This window comes from Typopeltis vanoorti, chromosome 3, assembly GCF_054136105.1.
Source record: "Typopeltis vanoorti isolate ZY-2024b chromosome 3, IOZ_Tvanoo_1.0, whole genome shotgun sequence".
Lineage (NCBI taxonomy): Eukaryota > Metazoa > Arthropoda > Arachnida > Uropygi > Thelyphonidae > Typopeltis > Typopeltis vanoorti.
In genome coordinates, this window is record NC_143551.1 from 49087529 (window position 1) to 49102704 (window position 15176).

The window sequence follows — 15176 nt, forward strand, 5'->3', positions numbered from 1 at the left end:
GTCATTCATACCGATCATTACTATCATCTCCTCTCCAATTTACTCTCTTCATTACCACACTCTCTATCATTCCATCCAAAAAGCACTCCTCTGGCACCCTACTAAACACAACCCTGAATCATTGAATCTCCATATATGATACTCCAAACAGATTCATTCATTCTTATCTCAACGATGTCCCTGATTCTTCTACTTCCAATATCTCTCTCTCCTTTCTCTTCCACTTTCCTTCCTTCCTCTCCTCTCTCTATCCCTTGTTTTTCTCACTCTCTTGACTTTCTCCAATTTCTTCTCTTCCCTTGTCTCTCTCTCTGATTATCTTGTCTTCCTCTCTCCCTTGCTCTCTTGCACCTTCTCTCTCACATACTCTCATTCTGCTTGCACTAACCAAACTCTCCAACTTTGCAATCTCTTCATTCACTCTCCTTAACTCAATGTTCATGCCTTCCATCTCCTTTCTCAGTAGTTTTGTTTCTCTTTCCACACATCCTGCTTTCAACTAACGTTAGCTTACACAATCATGGTTATCAAACTATCTCCCTCTGCTACACTGTCCAAAGTCAAACCCCTAAGTACATCTTTCACATTCTCTTCTCCTTCTCACACAGACTGCTGTGTTCAATTACTTAAACATATGCAATGTTTAACTTACACAGATATATTCAGTGACTTGAAAGTTATGATCATCTGATGACCAGTTTCATTATATGAAACTGGTCATCCTTTGTACCACCAGTTTGTACTGGATATGCAATTTTTGAATTTCAGAGGTGAACAACAACATCAAAGGATAACAGATATGTTATTAATTATATTACAGTACAGAGGATCACAGTGGATCATTCCAGACCAATGGTTCATTAAGTTAAGTTCATCATTGTGCTTACACTTGCTAGTGACAATGATGGCTCATCATAGGGGCGCGCCAGTAGTGTACGGCGCCTGTGTGCAAAACTTTAGTTGGCACCTTTATACCCAGTAGCACGCCAGCAGTGTCCGGCGCCTGTGTGCAAAACTTTAGTTGGCGCCCCTATCCTCCCCCCCCCAATAAAAAAACAGTTAAAAAAAAAACGTTTTTTAAAAGTATTTCCTCCTCTTTGGCGCCTGTATGCATCGCATCGAACACATTGCACATATGGCCGGCATGCCCCTGGCTCGTCAACTGTGTTGTTTAGCAATTAACTCCTAACAATGCCACTGATATGAATGATGAAACACTGAGTATAATAGCAGTTAATTATATAAATTAAGTTATATTTTATTCTCCTTGTTTGAATGTATTTCCAAGATGTATTTCATCTTTGTGCTAATAAATTTGAAATTAAAACTTTTTTTTACCTTGCTTCCACACACACACACACACACATTTCAATATAAATTGGAGCAATGGGAATGGATATGATGTTGGTGGCATGGATAGGAGGGATGGCAGATAGACAGATATCTGAGGATGGTGTATAGTGATGTGGAATCAAGGTGAATGAGAGTGACTAGTGGAATGCCTGAGGGCTCTGTACTAGGCCCACTGCTCTTTCATTTGTACATTAATGATATAGCGAAAGATTTGAGGGGGGGGGGATATTCATTTGTTTGCTGATAATACAAAACTGAAGAGGACAATAGTTGACAAAGGTGATATAGAATATTTTGCAGGATGATTTAAATAAATTGACACTGTGGGCAAAGGACAATGGTTAACAATTTAATGGTGTAAAATGTTAGGTAATGCACTTTGAGATGAAAAGATTACATACTTTGTATCATACTGATGGTACTAAATTATAGGAAATTGATGAGACTAGGGATAGAGATTTGAAATTCAGAGGATATATTGCAAGAGTTGGTAAAATAGCTCATAGGATTACTTGGATCTGGTAAGATGAGTGCCCATGTTTGTGACAGGTCTGTGGAATCTATGAGGATAGATTGAAGATGTGGGTTGCATTTAGCTGAGAGGCAGAGGAGATGGGATATGACAGAAACTTATAAGTTACCAAAAAGGTTCTATAAGATTGACACAAAAGAAATTTTTCAATACATGAAGAGTAGGGGGATAAACAAGGCATCACACTTGGAAGTTGTCTAAGAATGTGGTTAGTAGGGTGTGCAGACTAGGTTCTTTACTTGGAGAGTGATGAATGAGTGGAACGGATTGCCAGAGATGGTTGTGAGCATTACAAAAGTGAATGAATTTAAGGTGTATGATAGGTATTGTGTTAATGGATAGTGTGGTTATCCTGCTATGAGGTTTTTGACTCCATGGAGTACCTGTATAAATAATAATAATAAAATAATAATAATAATTATTATTATTATTACATGACACCTCCAGGGAGTCTCAGGACTCATTGTGGGAGGGCACACTACTCTACTTTGCTAAATACATCTCATCCTCTCCACTACAACTCAATTCTCCAACTATGACACTACTACCACCAATGCCATCTATTGCCCATCATCACCAACAACAGTATTTTTTTGTCTGTAAATTGCGTGTGTTCTGAAGGCCGATTTGTCTATACACAGGATGAAAAACCTGAGTTTCCAGGAGAAAAAACCCTACTATTATAGCTTCATTGACTAAAAAAGGTTAGGTTGTGTTGCTCTTATTTTCATGCTCATAAAAATATATTATTGTATGGATTTGTAATGACATATAATGTTGTTTATTTGGTACTAAAAAGTAGGTTCAGCTTCTCAAACTATTGTTAAAATTGCCTAGGTTTTTAACCTGCTTCATTTAACATTTTTTGATAGGAAAATGTGAAGTGGGTAAAAATGTGTACAGGCTTTGTGATATAATCAATCTAAGATGATTAAAATACCTTGCTTTTGTATGCAGAAAAATGTTTTTAAGATGCAAGTACAAAAAATTGGTTGAATTGGTTCCATCATTGTTCCAGACCTTGTTTAAACTTTTAACAAATACATATGGAAATTTTCCTGAAGACACGTTTCAATCCTTGCACTTCACATGCGAGCAATGTAATTTTAGCTATATAAATTCACGTTATTAATAACTCATAGTCCTAATAAATCTGTATATATTAGTAGCTGTACATTGTTCTCCCTTCTTCTAGCATGTCAAAAACGCCTAAGTTTTTTTTTTTTTTTTGATCACATTGCATCCAATAAACTGGAATACATCAATGAGACAGAGTGATTTGCAAATAATAAGATAATAAAAAATTATATGGACTGTATAATGTTGTTATAAAAACAGACTGAAGGCATGCAAACTATTGTTTGGTGGATACAAGATGGGGTATATGATTGAGACATTTAAGCTGTTGAAAGGTTATTATTATCGGATTGACACTGGAGAGATTTTCATATGATATGATGGTAGGAAGGAACAAGGACAAGGAGCCATCCCTGGAAGTTGCTAAAAGAAGTAGTAAGTAAGAGGATAAGAAATAAGTTTTTTGCATGAAAAGCAGTAGGAACATGGAATGCATTACCTGAGAAGATTAAAAGTGCAAATGGTAGATAAGTTTAAGAAGTGGTATGATAGACTTTGTACTGTCTAGGGTTGACCTTCCATGATGAATCTTATGACTCCATAGAGGTTAGGGATAATAATAATAATAGAAAATGGAAAAGTAACATGGCATAACAGACATAACAGATAACAGATAGAAGAGTATATTTACGATAAAACATGGAAACTGCTGCCAATAGAAGGGGAGCCTTTGTAGCTCGGTCAGTATTGACAGTGTTGTATTCGAATACTCTCTACGATGCTAAAAACCTTTATCAGAGCTTCTCAGCTAAAGGTGAGTTAGCTCCCAGAAACTCAAGTTTTTCATCCTGCAAAACAGACAAACCTGTCAAATGAATATATACAATTAACAATTGGCCTCATAGCCTTAGTTGCTTCAGCCATAAAATTCAATTAACAGCAACAACAACAAATAACAATTACCAATAGAAACAATGACTTCAGTTTGTTTCTGCATATTTGGACTGCTGTGCTAAAATTTTGTTCCTAGAAAAATGAAAGTGCAGTTACAGAAGTAGTAATAAATAAATAATAAAAAATTATATCTGAGGAAACACTCCATATGATCACTGATTTCATCAACATAGATTGCCAGCTTGATTTGTAAATAAAAAAGCAACTCATCTAAGAGTAAAGGAACCAATACAGTGAAGTGAGAGAATTAGTGAAAAAAGAGTGTAATTCTAGTCTCCATATTATAAATATGCACTGCTCCAGTGCAGTTAGCTAAAGGCTTGACTTATTTTAAGCAAGGATCAATTGTCAAATATACAAGAGTAAGTTGAATCTGTTGGGACTCTAGTGAGGACGTAATATTAAAGTTAACAAGGGAAGTTTGAAATTATTTTGAGCAGTTTATTTATTTATTTTTTACTCACTCATTTATAATGGCTCTGACTGATCTAGTAAATTTAATTAATTCACTAGACAAATTTAATTTAATTTATTAATTAAATTTAATTAATTCTTTTATTAGTGTAATTTTTAATGTTAATTCCATCCATTAAAAAGCTGTAAATCGATGGCAAATTTAGTGAGTGGAGTAAGGATAGATAACTGATAGGTAGGATAGAGAACAACAAGTCATCCCTGGAAAGCGCATAAGGCAAGTTTTTTTTCATGGAGAGCAGTGAATGATTGGAATGCATTGGCTGAGAGTGTAGTGACTGCAAAGAATGCAAATATATTTAAGGCACAGTATGATGACCTGGGTGCATAGCAGAGAGATCTCCCATAATGAGCCTTTGACCCCATGGAGGTCTGAAGATAATAATAATAATTCAAAATAAGAGAGTGCTGTGTTACCAGAACAACAGTAGTTGGTTGAATCCCTGGAGCAAAGATAAGGTTTATTTTTGAAAAATTATATCCATTTCACTGAATGATTTAATTAGTGATACTACAACTGAATACATATTAATTATCAAGACTGTTGGTAGGTTTTGTGGCAAATTTCGCATATAACAGTTAATGAAGTCAGTAAAAAATAGTGGTAAGAATGATTAGATACTTGGCACAAAAATAGAGGGTGTTGAATGGTTCATTGTCAGGAATGTAATATGTGTGTGTGTGGGCAAAAGCAGATGTATTTGTTGGGAAATTAAACAAGAGAAGTGAGAGAGTGAGGATCTGCAGAGAAAATGTGATATATTAATGGACTGTGGTTATTTGATGAAAGCAATGAATGGAAAGTGAAGAATACCAGATGAAAGGTAAAAGGCAGTGATGGGTATAAGACTGAAAACGATACTAGAAGACTGAGAATATGAGTGTGGATAATGTGACAATGAATAAGAAATGATTGAAAAAGGAAAAGTAAGCGCAAATGCAAAAACAAAAGTGAGTCTTACTGACACTAGGCATATAAAAATGGAATTAGATGTATGGTGCAAAAGCATAAAATGAAAGATAGTGGAGAAAAAGAATAAAATGAAAGATAGTGGAGAACTTGAGTAGCAAATGACTCAAGAATAACACTATACAGAGATTACATTATAAAAGGTGTGGTGAATGAGAGGATGCACAAGATCTGTTTTCCAGGAAGGAGGATGAACCGGGTGATTGAGGTGCCAGATATAAGAAGTAACCATGCAAGGAGTTAGTGTTGTGGTTAGAACGAATGATTTAGTTAGGGAAAATGTGAAGATTGGTATCAAGAGATTACTGAGAAGAGTGAAAGACAACAGTGTGGTAGGAAGAGTACTTTGTGTGTTGCACTGAAAATTATAGTGAGTATGACAATGATAAGTTGCAGCAGACAGCAACGATCTTGAATGGAATGTTAGTGGAAACGTGTGAAGAGAAAGGAATGTAGTTTGGGAATGTGTGGGATGAACGGAACAATATAAAAGTGATGGACTGCATCACTTTACAAAGGCTGCTGCTGAGAGGACGTGTAACGAGTGATGTGAGTGACCAGTGATGTGGTATCGGCAGAAGTCAAAGATAATGTAAATGAGCAGGAGAGTGGACCAGATGAGATGGATGTGATTGTGAATGGAAATGAGAATGTGAGAACAGGAACAAGTTGGACAGAGAAACTGGATGGGCCAGGAAGGTCAAGGAGACAGTGTAGGGAGAGTGGATTCTGAAAGCAGTAATGAATGCACATTTGGGGATGGTCAGCACAGGAATGGAATGGCCTGGAATATGGGGAGGCAGGGTAGTTGAGGACCAAAGGATGAGTAGACAGTAGCAAACATGGAGAAGTTTCAGATGATGGGCAGCATGGGCAGAACTGGTTATAGATCGAGAAATGAATTGCTATGCTTATTTGTGTATACTAGGAGTATCAGAAATAAGGGGAATAAAATTGATGTGATGGGAAATTTGTTTGAGTTTATTTGTTTGAAAATAGTTAGAATAAGTGATAATTAGAATAAACATAGTTGGATGAGAATGACATTTTGACTGGAATAGAAATGGAAGGATATGATGTTTTTCATGAGGATAGAAAGGGAAAGAAGGGAAGGGTTAGTGCTGCTGATGATAGTTGGGGAATTATGTCCAAACAGAGGCGTAGCTGGGGGGGGCGTCTGCTCCAGGTGGCATTTTGAACTTTCGCAGTTAATTCTAAAATACAGTCTCGAGAACTCATTTCCAAATATTGTAACACTACTGCGAATTTTCCTCACAATTGCTATAAGTGTTTGCTGGTTGTGAGAGCAGTTTTTCTAAATAAAACTGATTAAGAATTACTTACATTACTATGAAATAGACTTCGCCAATGTCATCGCCGATTTTGTTAACAGAAAAGTAAGAAAAATAACATTTTAGAATGTTGAAATTAAAGTTTTACTTCAAAAATAAACATAGTGTTTTAATTTATTTCCCTATACTTTTTGTAGTATTTTTGGTGTGTATTGAGAGGGGCAGAAAATTCAGGGACCGCCCAGGGCAGCAAAAGCTCTAGCTCCACCACTATATCCAAACAAGGTTGAGATACAAGGGGGGGGGGGGGGGGGAGTGGCAGCGGTTTTGAAGCAGTATGTTGTAAGGTGGAGGTTGAGAGAATGAGATATTTGGTTAAGTGATGCAACAGACCAGGGAATGTGGAGGGTTGAGACAAAGAAATATGTAAGCAACTTGGCTTAGTGAGCAAGCAAAGGGTGATCATTATGGGTGATTTCAATTATGACAATACTGATTAGAATGAAGAGATAGCATCAAGGAATAAAGATAATGATTTCTCGAGTTCTTAAGATTACAACTATCTTAGACAGTATGTAATAGAGAGAACACAAAGATTAACAATCTTAGATCTGATTATATCATCAGAGGATGTGATTGTCAATGGAATATCTAATCTTTCCTAGTTGGTGAGAGTAAACATGAAGTAATCAAGTGAGTTGTAGCCAGTCACATAAGAACTTCCATGAAGAAGGGATATATGTGGAACTTCAAGGCTGGTGATTATGAAAAGTTTAAGAGACAACTGGAATCAAGAACTATTTAACAGCAGCAGCAACATCTGAATGCATTACAAAGGTGAAAAGACTAAATAAGATAAAATCAAATGGATGAATGAAGAGATTAAGCGTGAAATCTGGAAGAAAAAGGCCATGTGGAGGCAACATAAGATGAATGTTTTTATAATAAGCTACTTGAAGAGTACAAAGACAAGCCGAGAAGGGTAACTTGGCTGGCTAAGACAGCAAAAGTATGAAAAGAAAAATCCTGGTGAGTTCTTTGGCAGAATTCTTTATGATGATCAGCATAAATTGTTAGAAGGAAGTCATGTTTTAGCATGTTGGTTTTTAGCATGTTGGTTATGTATTACAACAAGGTGACAAATTCACTGGATAAAGGAGATGCATATAGAGTGGTGTACTTGGATTTTTTTAAAGGTATTTGATAGACCACCACATGACAAGCTGGTAGTCAAATTGAAACAATGTGATTAGATAACAGTCAAACTAGTCAGTTAGAGAGCTGATTGGCTGTCAGATAAGAATCAGCAGGAGGGATATGGAGAAGTAGCACCCAAAAGAGGAAAATCACTAGTGGAGTGCCACAGGGATTTATTTTAGGATCATTATTGTTTATCTTGTATGTTAATGACATTTTAAACAGCTTAACTGAAGATATGCAGCTGTTTGCTGGGATACAAAGTTTGGAAGAATTATGAGAAGTAGAGCAGATGTTGTGGCATTGCAGAAGGATCTCAATAAGCTGTGTATGTGGGCACATGAGTAGGGCTTTCAGTTTAATGTTGCAAAGTGCAAAGTCTTGAAATTTAGTTGGTCAGATTGGATACAATTAATGGGGAAATTTCAAAGGAGATGGAAGAGATGAGAAATCTGGGAGTGATGGTGGACTTGAAGTTTACAGGTCACATTATTAAGATGTAAGAACATCCTAACAGATTATGGCAATAATGAGGGAGAAAATGACATGCAGAAGCAAAGAGGTTATGTTCCCTTGTATAAGGCTTTGATCAGGCCACATATAGACTACTGTGCACAGATCTCATCACCTGTTTTCAAGGGGATGAGGATGTTTTGGAGATGGGTCCAGAGAAGGTTTACTAAGACAGTGTCAGGTCTATGGAATGTCAGACACAAGGAGAGATTGAATAAATGTAACTTGCTTAGCCTTGTGAATATAGAAGAAAAAGAAGAAGGAATATGACTGAGAGACATATAAATTGGCGAGGGCTTGTTATCAGATTATTGTGGATGAGATTTTTCATAAAGTAGAGTGAAGCAAGGGTAGAACTAGAGGCCATCCCTGGAAGCTGCATAAGAAAGGTGTGAATAGGGGAGTGAGACACAGGTCCTTTTCATAGAGTGATTAGTGAGTGGAATGAATTGCTTGAAAATATGGTGAGTACAGAAAATGCGAACTGGTTTAATAAGTCCAAGATCTTTTTGGATGAGAAAGTAAGAACCACCCTCAATGAGTCCTCTGATTCCAGGCAGATCAGATGTTAATGATATAATAATAATAATAATAATAATAATAATAATAATAATAATAACAACAACAACAACAACTACACATAAGAACAAAAAATGCAATTTTCCAAACCACTTTAATGTTGCTCTGTTACCCTGTAGAAAGCAAAGTGATCTCAAAACAGGTAATGAAAATTGTCTTCCATATAAAGTCATTTACCAGAATTCACAATGGGATTAAAAACCACTTATAGCAGGGTGGAGAGTGGAGATACCATTCTCTCAGTGAATCAGGTTAATAATAATCTGACCATGCATTAAATTTAACTGAATACCAATTAACTATTTCTGCAATAATGAAAAAGTAAGTATTGCTACAAAAATAATTTTAATTACTACTTTTTAAATTTCCAAAATGAATTTATTACTTTTTACTATAAATGTATTACTTTTTTCAGTTGGATACCAAAAGTTTGGAATAAATCATAAATCTTTTTTTTTAATATATATATATATTTTTTTTTTTTTTTCAAAAGTTACCTCTAAAACAAACCATAACTGATCATCTTCTATTTGTGGTCCAAGTTTCATATACAGGCCATAAAACATTGGAATATTAGGATGAAGGCAAAGATCTCTTAGAATAAGATATTCTTCTTCTATTTCTTCCAAATTATCTGCAATGTTTTCCATGATTTTCACTGCTACCATGCAGTCTACAAGGAAATTAATAATAATAATAAATCAATCAAGATTGCTGTGCATTGCAAGAAAAAAATAAAAAAATAAATAATTTAAATAAAAATATATCATATGCAAGTTGCAGCATTTCCATCAATGAGTTTTTACTGTACTAAAATGTAAACCATATAATTTTACAAAATTCATTGATGAAAATCCATTCTTAATCAATTTTGAAATATCAATATGAAAATCCAAAAATATGTAACCTAAATAAATACACTATAATATTTAAATTCAGTTAGAGAGAGATGGAAACTTAGTATGATACACACTGAAGAAGAAAAAAAAACAAACAAAAAAAAAAACATGAAATTTATGAATGATATTCATAAATTTAGGGAGTGAGGAGGTAATAAATTCCTTGGGTGAAGGATTAAAATAAGAACATAATTACTTATATAAAAGTAATTAACATAATTACTTATATATGGATGTTAAGGTAGGAAGAGTAAGAGGTAATCCCTAGAAGTTGTATAAAGATGGTAAGAAGAGTGTGAGGAGTAGATTTTTTGCGTGGAGAGTTGTTGGTGAGTGGAATGCATTGGTGTAGTGCAGTGTTTCCCAAACTGTGGTCTGTGAACCCCTGGGGGTCCACAAGTAATTCAAAGGGGGTCCACGGGATAGTTTATTTTCATTAAACTATCTTATCATGTCACTCACACCTGTTGTTCACACCTAGCCTAATTGATATGTTCATATTCTTCCGAATATCTCCATTTATAACAGTATTGCATTGTCATAAATGACACATTTAGTGTTGTAAAATTGCAATTTATTACTTCATCTTTATGATATGTAAAATATAAAAAATTTCCATTTTGGATTTTATGAGGGCCATGGTGAATTAACATTCGCTACAGGGGGTCTGCAACATCAAAAAGGTTGATGTCGCAGACCTCCTGAAACATTCACAATGCACTACACCATGAAACACTGGTGTAGTGCATTGTGAATGTAGGCAGTGAAAATAACTTCAAAAGCTCATTATGATATGAGAATATGCAGGTAAATTATTATGTTTGTACACAAATGCTAGGAGTATCAGAAATAAAGGGGTTGAGTTTGTTGCCTTAGTCAATATGTCGGGACTTCAGATTGTAGGCATTAGTAAGACCTGGCTATCAGAATCAGACATATTAACTTGTATTGAATGTAAAAGACTATCAGAATCAGACATACTAACTGGTATCGAGAGTAAAGAGTACATTATTTTTAGGAAGGATAGAGAGGATAAGAGAGGAGGGAGTGTGCTGCTAATGATATCAGATGACTTGAATCCAGTTAGAGTTGAGACCTATGATTGTATTGTAGTACTACTACTAACAGTATTTTATGTGGCAGTGAATTTGAAGCTATCTTGTGTGAGGTGGAATCTAACAAGGTCAATTATATAGTGGGGTGTTGTTACAGACCTGGTAGATCGGTTGCTAGTGATGAAGAAATGCATCACCAAATAGACTAGATGAGTGCGAAAAGAGTAATCATAAGAGTTGTGAATGATTGGAATGCCTTGCCTGAGAATGTGGTGTCTGCAAAGAGTTTGAATGTGTTTAAAACACAGTATGATGAGCTGTGTGTGTGTGTGTGTGATAAAAGGACCTCCCAGATGAGTCTTTGACTCCATGAGGTCTTGGGGTGGTAATAATAGTAATAGTAATAGTATAATGGGAAACTTTAATTATCCAAATATCGACTGAGTAGCAGTAGAATCTCATGAGAAGAATGAAAATGAATTTACTGAGCTGTTGCAGAAGGAACTAGAGGCCAAAGAGTGTTACATTTGATTATAGTATCAGAGGGCGTTTCAGTTAAAGATGTAACTATTCTGCCTCCAGTTGGTGGCAGTGTTCATGCCAGTAGTGCACTCAGGATTTAATCTGGGGGGGGGGGAGTTGAGTAGATGATTTGAGAATACAGATCGCATATGACCTATGACTGAGCATCTGCAATGATCGCTAATTCATAAGTAGTACAGAAATAGAAGACATGACACAACATAAATAAAAAAATGAATTTTAATTAGGAAAAGATTTTTAGAAAATTTTCTAGTGTTCTTTCCTTTTTTCTTTGTGAGTACTGCATGAACCAGTTTCCAAGTGAGTACTGCATGAACCAGTGGTGCATCTCTGGGTGGCCACTAGTTCATGGTACTCCCTTATCAAAGTGTGTCCCAAGAGTTTGAAGAATAAATAGGGTAGGAGTCAAATGGATGTGTAATCTTATTACGCAAGAGATTCAAAAGAAAAGGATGATGCGAAAGGAATACCATGTGCATAAGGATCATGTCCATTGTGAAAATTATAAGCAGCAGGCTAGAACAGTCACAGCTGTTGTACAGAAAGCAAAGTCTGAGTATGAAAAGAAACTGTCTCTGCTTGCTAAAGACAAAAATTCTATCAACATGCTGCACGTAAAAGAAAGAATGAATATGAAAGAATAACTCTTCTAAATGCATATGGTGTGAGGGTTACAGATGCAGAAGAGATTGTTCAACTAATGAGTGCCCATTTTGTTAAAGCTATCAACCTGGTGTATGCGCCACTGAGCTCACTGCTACCTCTTCACTGGATGAAGAAACTCAGGAAGAGGTATTAGAGCTAATGCACAAACTGGATAAGAATTTAGCAATAGGGACTGACGGGATATTAGCAAGCGTACTAAAAGAGTGTTCTGAACTGGCTATTCCTTTGACAGGTTGTCTATTATGAGTGTCTCAGAACAGTGAAGATTCTCCAGGAATGGAAAGAATGTATGGTAATTCCATTGCACAAGGGTGGTGCAACTATCAACCAATTATTTTCTCAGGAGTGGTGGTGAAGATTTTGGAAAAATTGATTAGGGCTCACATTCAGAAATGGGTTGATAGTGAATCTCTACTTTGCAATGAGCAACAAGATTTTATGAAGGAAGGTTATGTTTTAGCAACTTGCTCACATTCTAAAACAATGTTACCATTGAACTAGACAAGAGGAATGGATACACCATGATACTTTTGGATTTTACTAAGGCTTTTGACAGACTACAGCATGGTAGACTGTTGCATAAATTGGAAAACATGGGTTTGGATTATAGAATATTAGTGTGTATAAGAGGATGGCTGACTGACAGATATCAAAAAGTGGTATATGGGGGATGCAAGTCTGCAAGATTTAAAGCAACCAGTAGTGTACCACAAGGATCGGTGCTTCTCCACTGTTATTTAATCTGTACATTAACCTCTCTGCCAGCCATGGCAGATGAAACAGTGATATGATACCAAATTTCACTTCTTATCCATGTTATTTAATAGGCGTTACAGAATCATATCCAGATTTTGCTGAATGTCTATAGACATCATGGCCGGCAGAGAGGTTAATGTACAGAGGATAATGCAAAGATAGGTAGGGTAATCAGGAATGCTGCTGATATGTAGTCTTTGCAGAATGATTTGAATAGGCTGTAATTGTGGGCATGGCAAAATGGGTGTCAGTTCAATATCAGTAAATGTAAAGTCATTCACTTCGGCATGATTAGATATCCAATGTCGTATTATATTGGGGGATTATGCTTGAAGAAACTGATGAAACTAGGGATCTTGGAGTGTTAATAGATAGGAAGTTGAAGTTCAGGGATTTGTAAATACAACTGAAAAGATAAGATAACTACAATGGTGAAACAAACGTTCACATGTAAAGATAAGGATGTCGTTTTGCCTCTTTAAAAAGCCTTGATAAGATCTCACTTGGTCTATTATGTGCAGGTCTGGTCTCCTGGTGTCCATTGTGATTATGATATACTGGAGAGAGAGAGAGAGAGTGCAAAGGAGAGTAGTAAAAATTATATTAGGATTGTGGAATACTGATTATGAAGACAGATTGAGTATTTGTAGACTGCAGAGACAAGACAGGAGAAAGAGGGGTGATATGAAAGGTTCATACAGGATTTCAGTTGATGGAATTTTTCAATTTATGGAGGGTGGGGAAAGGACAAGGGAACATCCTTGGAAGCTGAGAATGAATGCTGCTAAGAAGTGGGTGAGGGCTAGATTTTTCTCTCATAGGTATTTTTAAGTTGCCATTGGATGTTGTGAGCGCAAGCAGCATGAATGAATTCGAGAATTAATTATGATAGCCGGTGCTTGTAGTATGTAGTCTCCCTTGAGGAGTCTCTGACTCCTTGGAGGTCGCTCTTAAAAATAATAATAATGATGATGATAGATAGGTCGCTGGTTGAGCGGGCTTCTAGTGATAAGTCTTTTGACCTCATGGAGATTACCAAAATAATAATAATAATATTTATAGTTGGTTGGTTGATCAACTGTTTTTTAAATGGGGTTACACCATTTTGCTACCTGCATATAAAAAAAATGACTTTTGAATTGATTTAGCTCTCAGTCTCTCTGTGGATCTAGCATCCACTGAGGAGACTTGAATAAAGGTCAAAAGCAGTCTGGACAGCAAGACTATCCATAAAGCCTAGCGATATTTATGTTACGGTTAAAGTGATAAATCCGGTTATTATTAATAATTACCTGTTAAGAGTGAATAATTAGAATTAATCACTTTAACCAGTTAAAGTGAATAATTCCTAGAGGAGTCTGGTAAATGTAATAAAAACATGTTTATAGGTTTTCATTCTCAATAGAAATTATAACAGCTTAGGTTAGGTTAGTTTATAATGAAAAAAGAAAGGAAAGTACTTCTTTTGCACTCAATGAAATCAGAAATCATTATAACCTTACCTAAACTAACCTGGATGTCGCATGTCGAACTAGAGCGTAGTCATAGTTTGTCATGGGCAGATTATTGGGGATGAAAGATAAACATTGTTGTGGGCCGAGCTTAATGACTGAGGGCAGATAAATGGGGATTAGAGATAAATCAGAGAGGAACTGATCAGTGTTTTTCTCCTTTGATGAGGAAAGAGGTACAGCAAAGATGTTTATGTATTATTCCCATTCATCTGCCCACAACAACTTTTATTTGTTATCACTTTAATCACTTTAACCGGTTAAAGTGAATAATTCCTAGAGAAGTCTGCTAAATGACCAGGGGAGTCTGGTCATCGGTTATTGGCATTAGTGAAACTTGGCTGACAGAAGATGATATAGCTAGTGGGACTGAATGTGAGGGGTATGGTGTGTTCAGGAGTGACAGGGAGAATAAAATGGGGGAGGAGTGTTATTGATGATAGCTGATGAGCTACAGCCAAGGAGAATAGAAGTAGAACTGCAGAATAAAGAAAAGAGCACATTTGAGGCTATTTGGTGCGAGATTGAAACTAGCAGAACAAAATATACAGTTGGGTGCTGCTATAGACCCAGTGATGGAATAGATGGTGGAGATAGCATGCATAAGAAATAGAAGAAATGAGTGGAAGGAGGGTAATTATTATGGGAGATTTCAACTATGGTAACATTGATTGCAAGGAGGAGAGGACAAACGGGAGGAAGGAATTGGATTTTATGCGGTTATTAAGGGATAACTATCTGTGACAGCACGTAATGGAAAATACTAGGGGTCAGAGAGTGCTTGACCTAGTAATTGCATCTGAGA

At 36.0% G+C, this 15176-nt stretch overlaps 1 protein-coding gene across 1 annotated transcript in view; it reads right to left on the reverse strand.

Annotated features, from left to right (window-relative positions):
• ninaC (STKc_myosinIII_N_like and MYSc_Myo21 domain-containing protein ninaC) overlaps positions 1-15176 on the reverse strand; it is a 579315-nt gene that overhangs the window by 518576 nt on the left and 45563 nt on the right. Inside the window, exon 2 of the mRNA XM_090415596.1 lies at positions 9439-9614. Within this exon, the coding sequence (XP_090271722.1) occupies positions 9439-9614 (176 nt within the window). The remainder of the gene's footprint in view (positions 1-9438; positions 9615-15176) is intronic.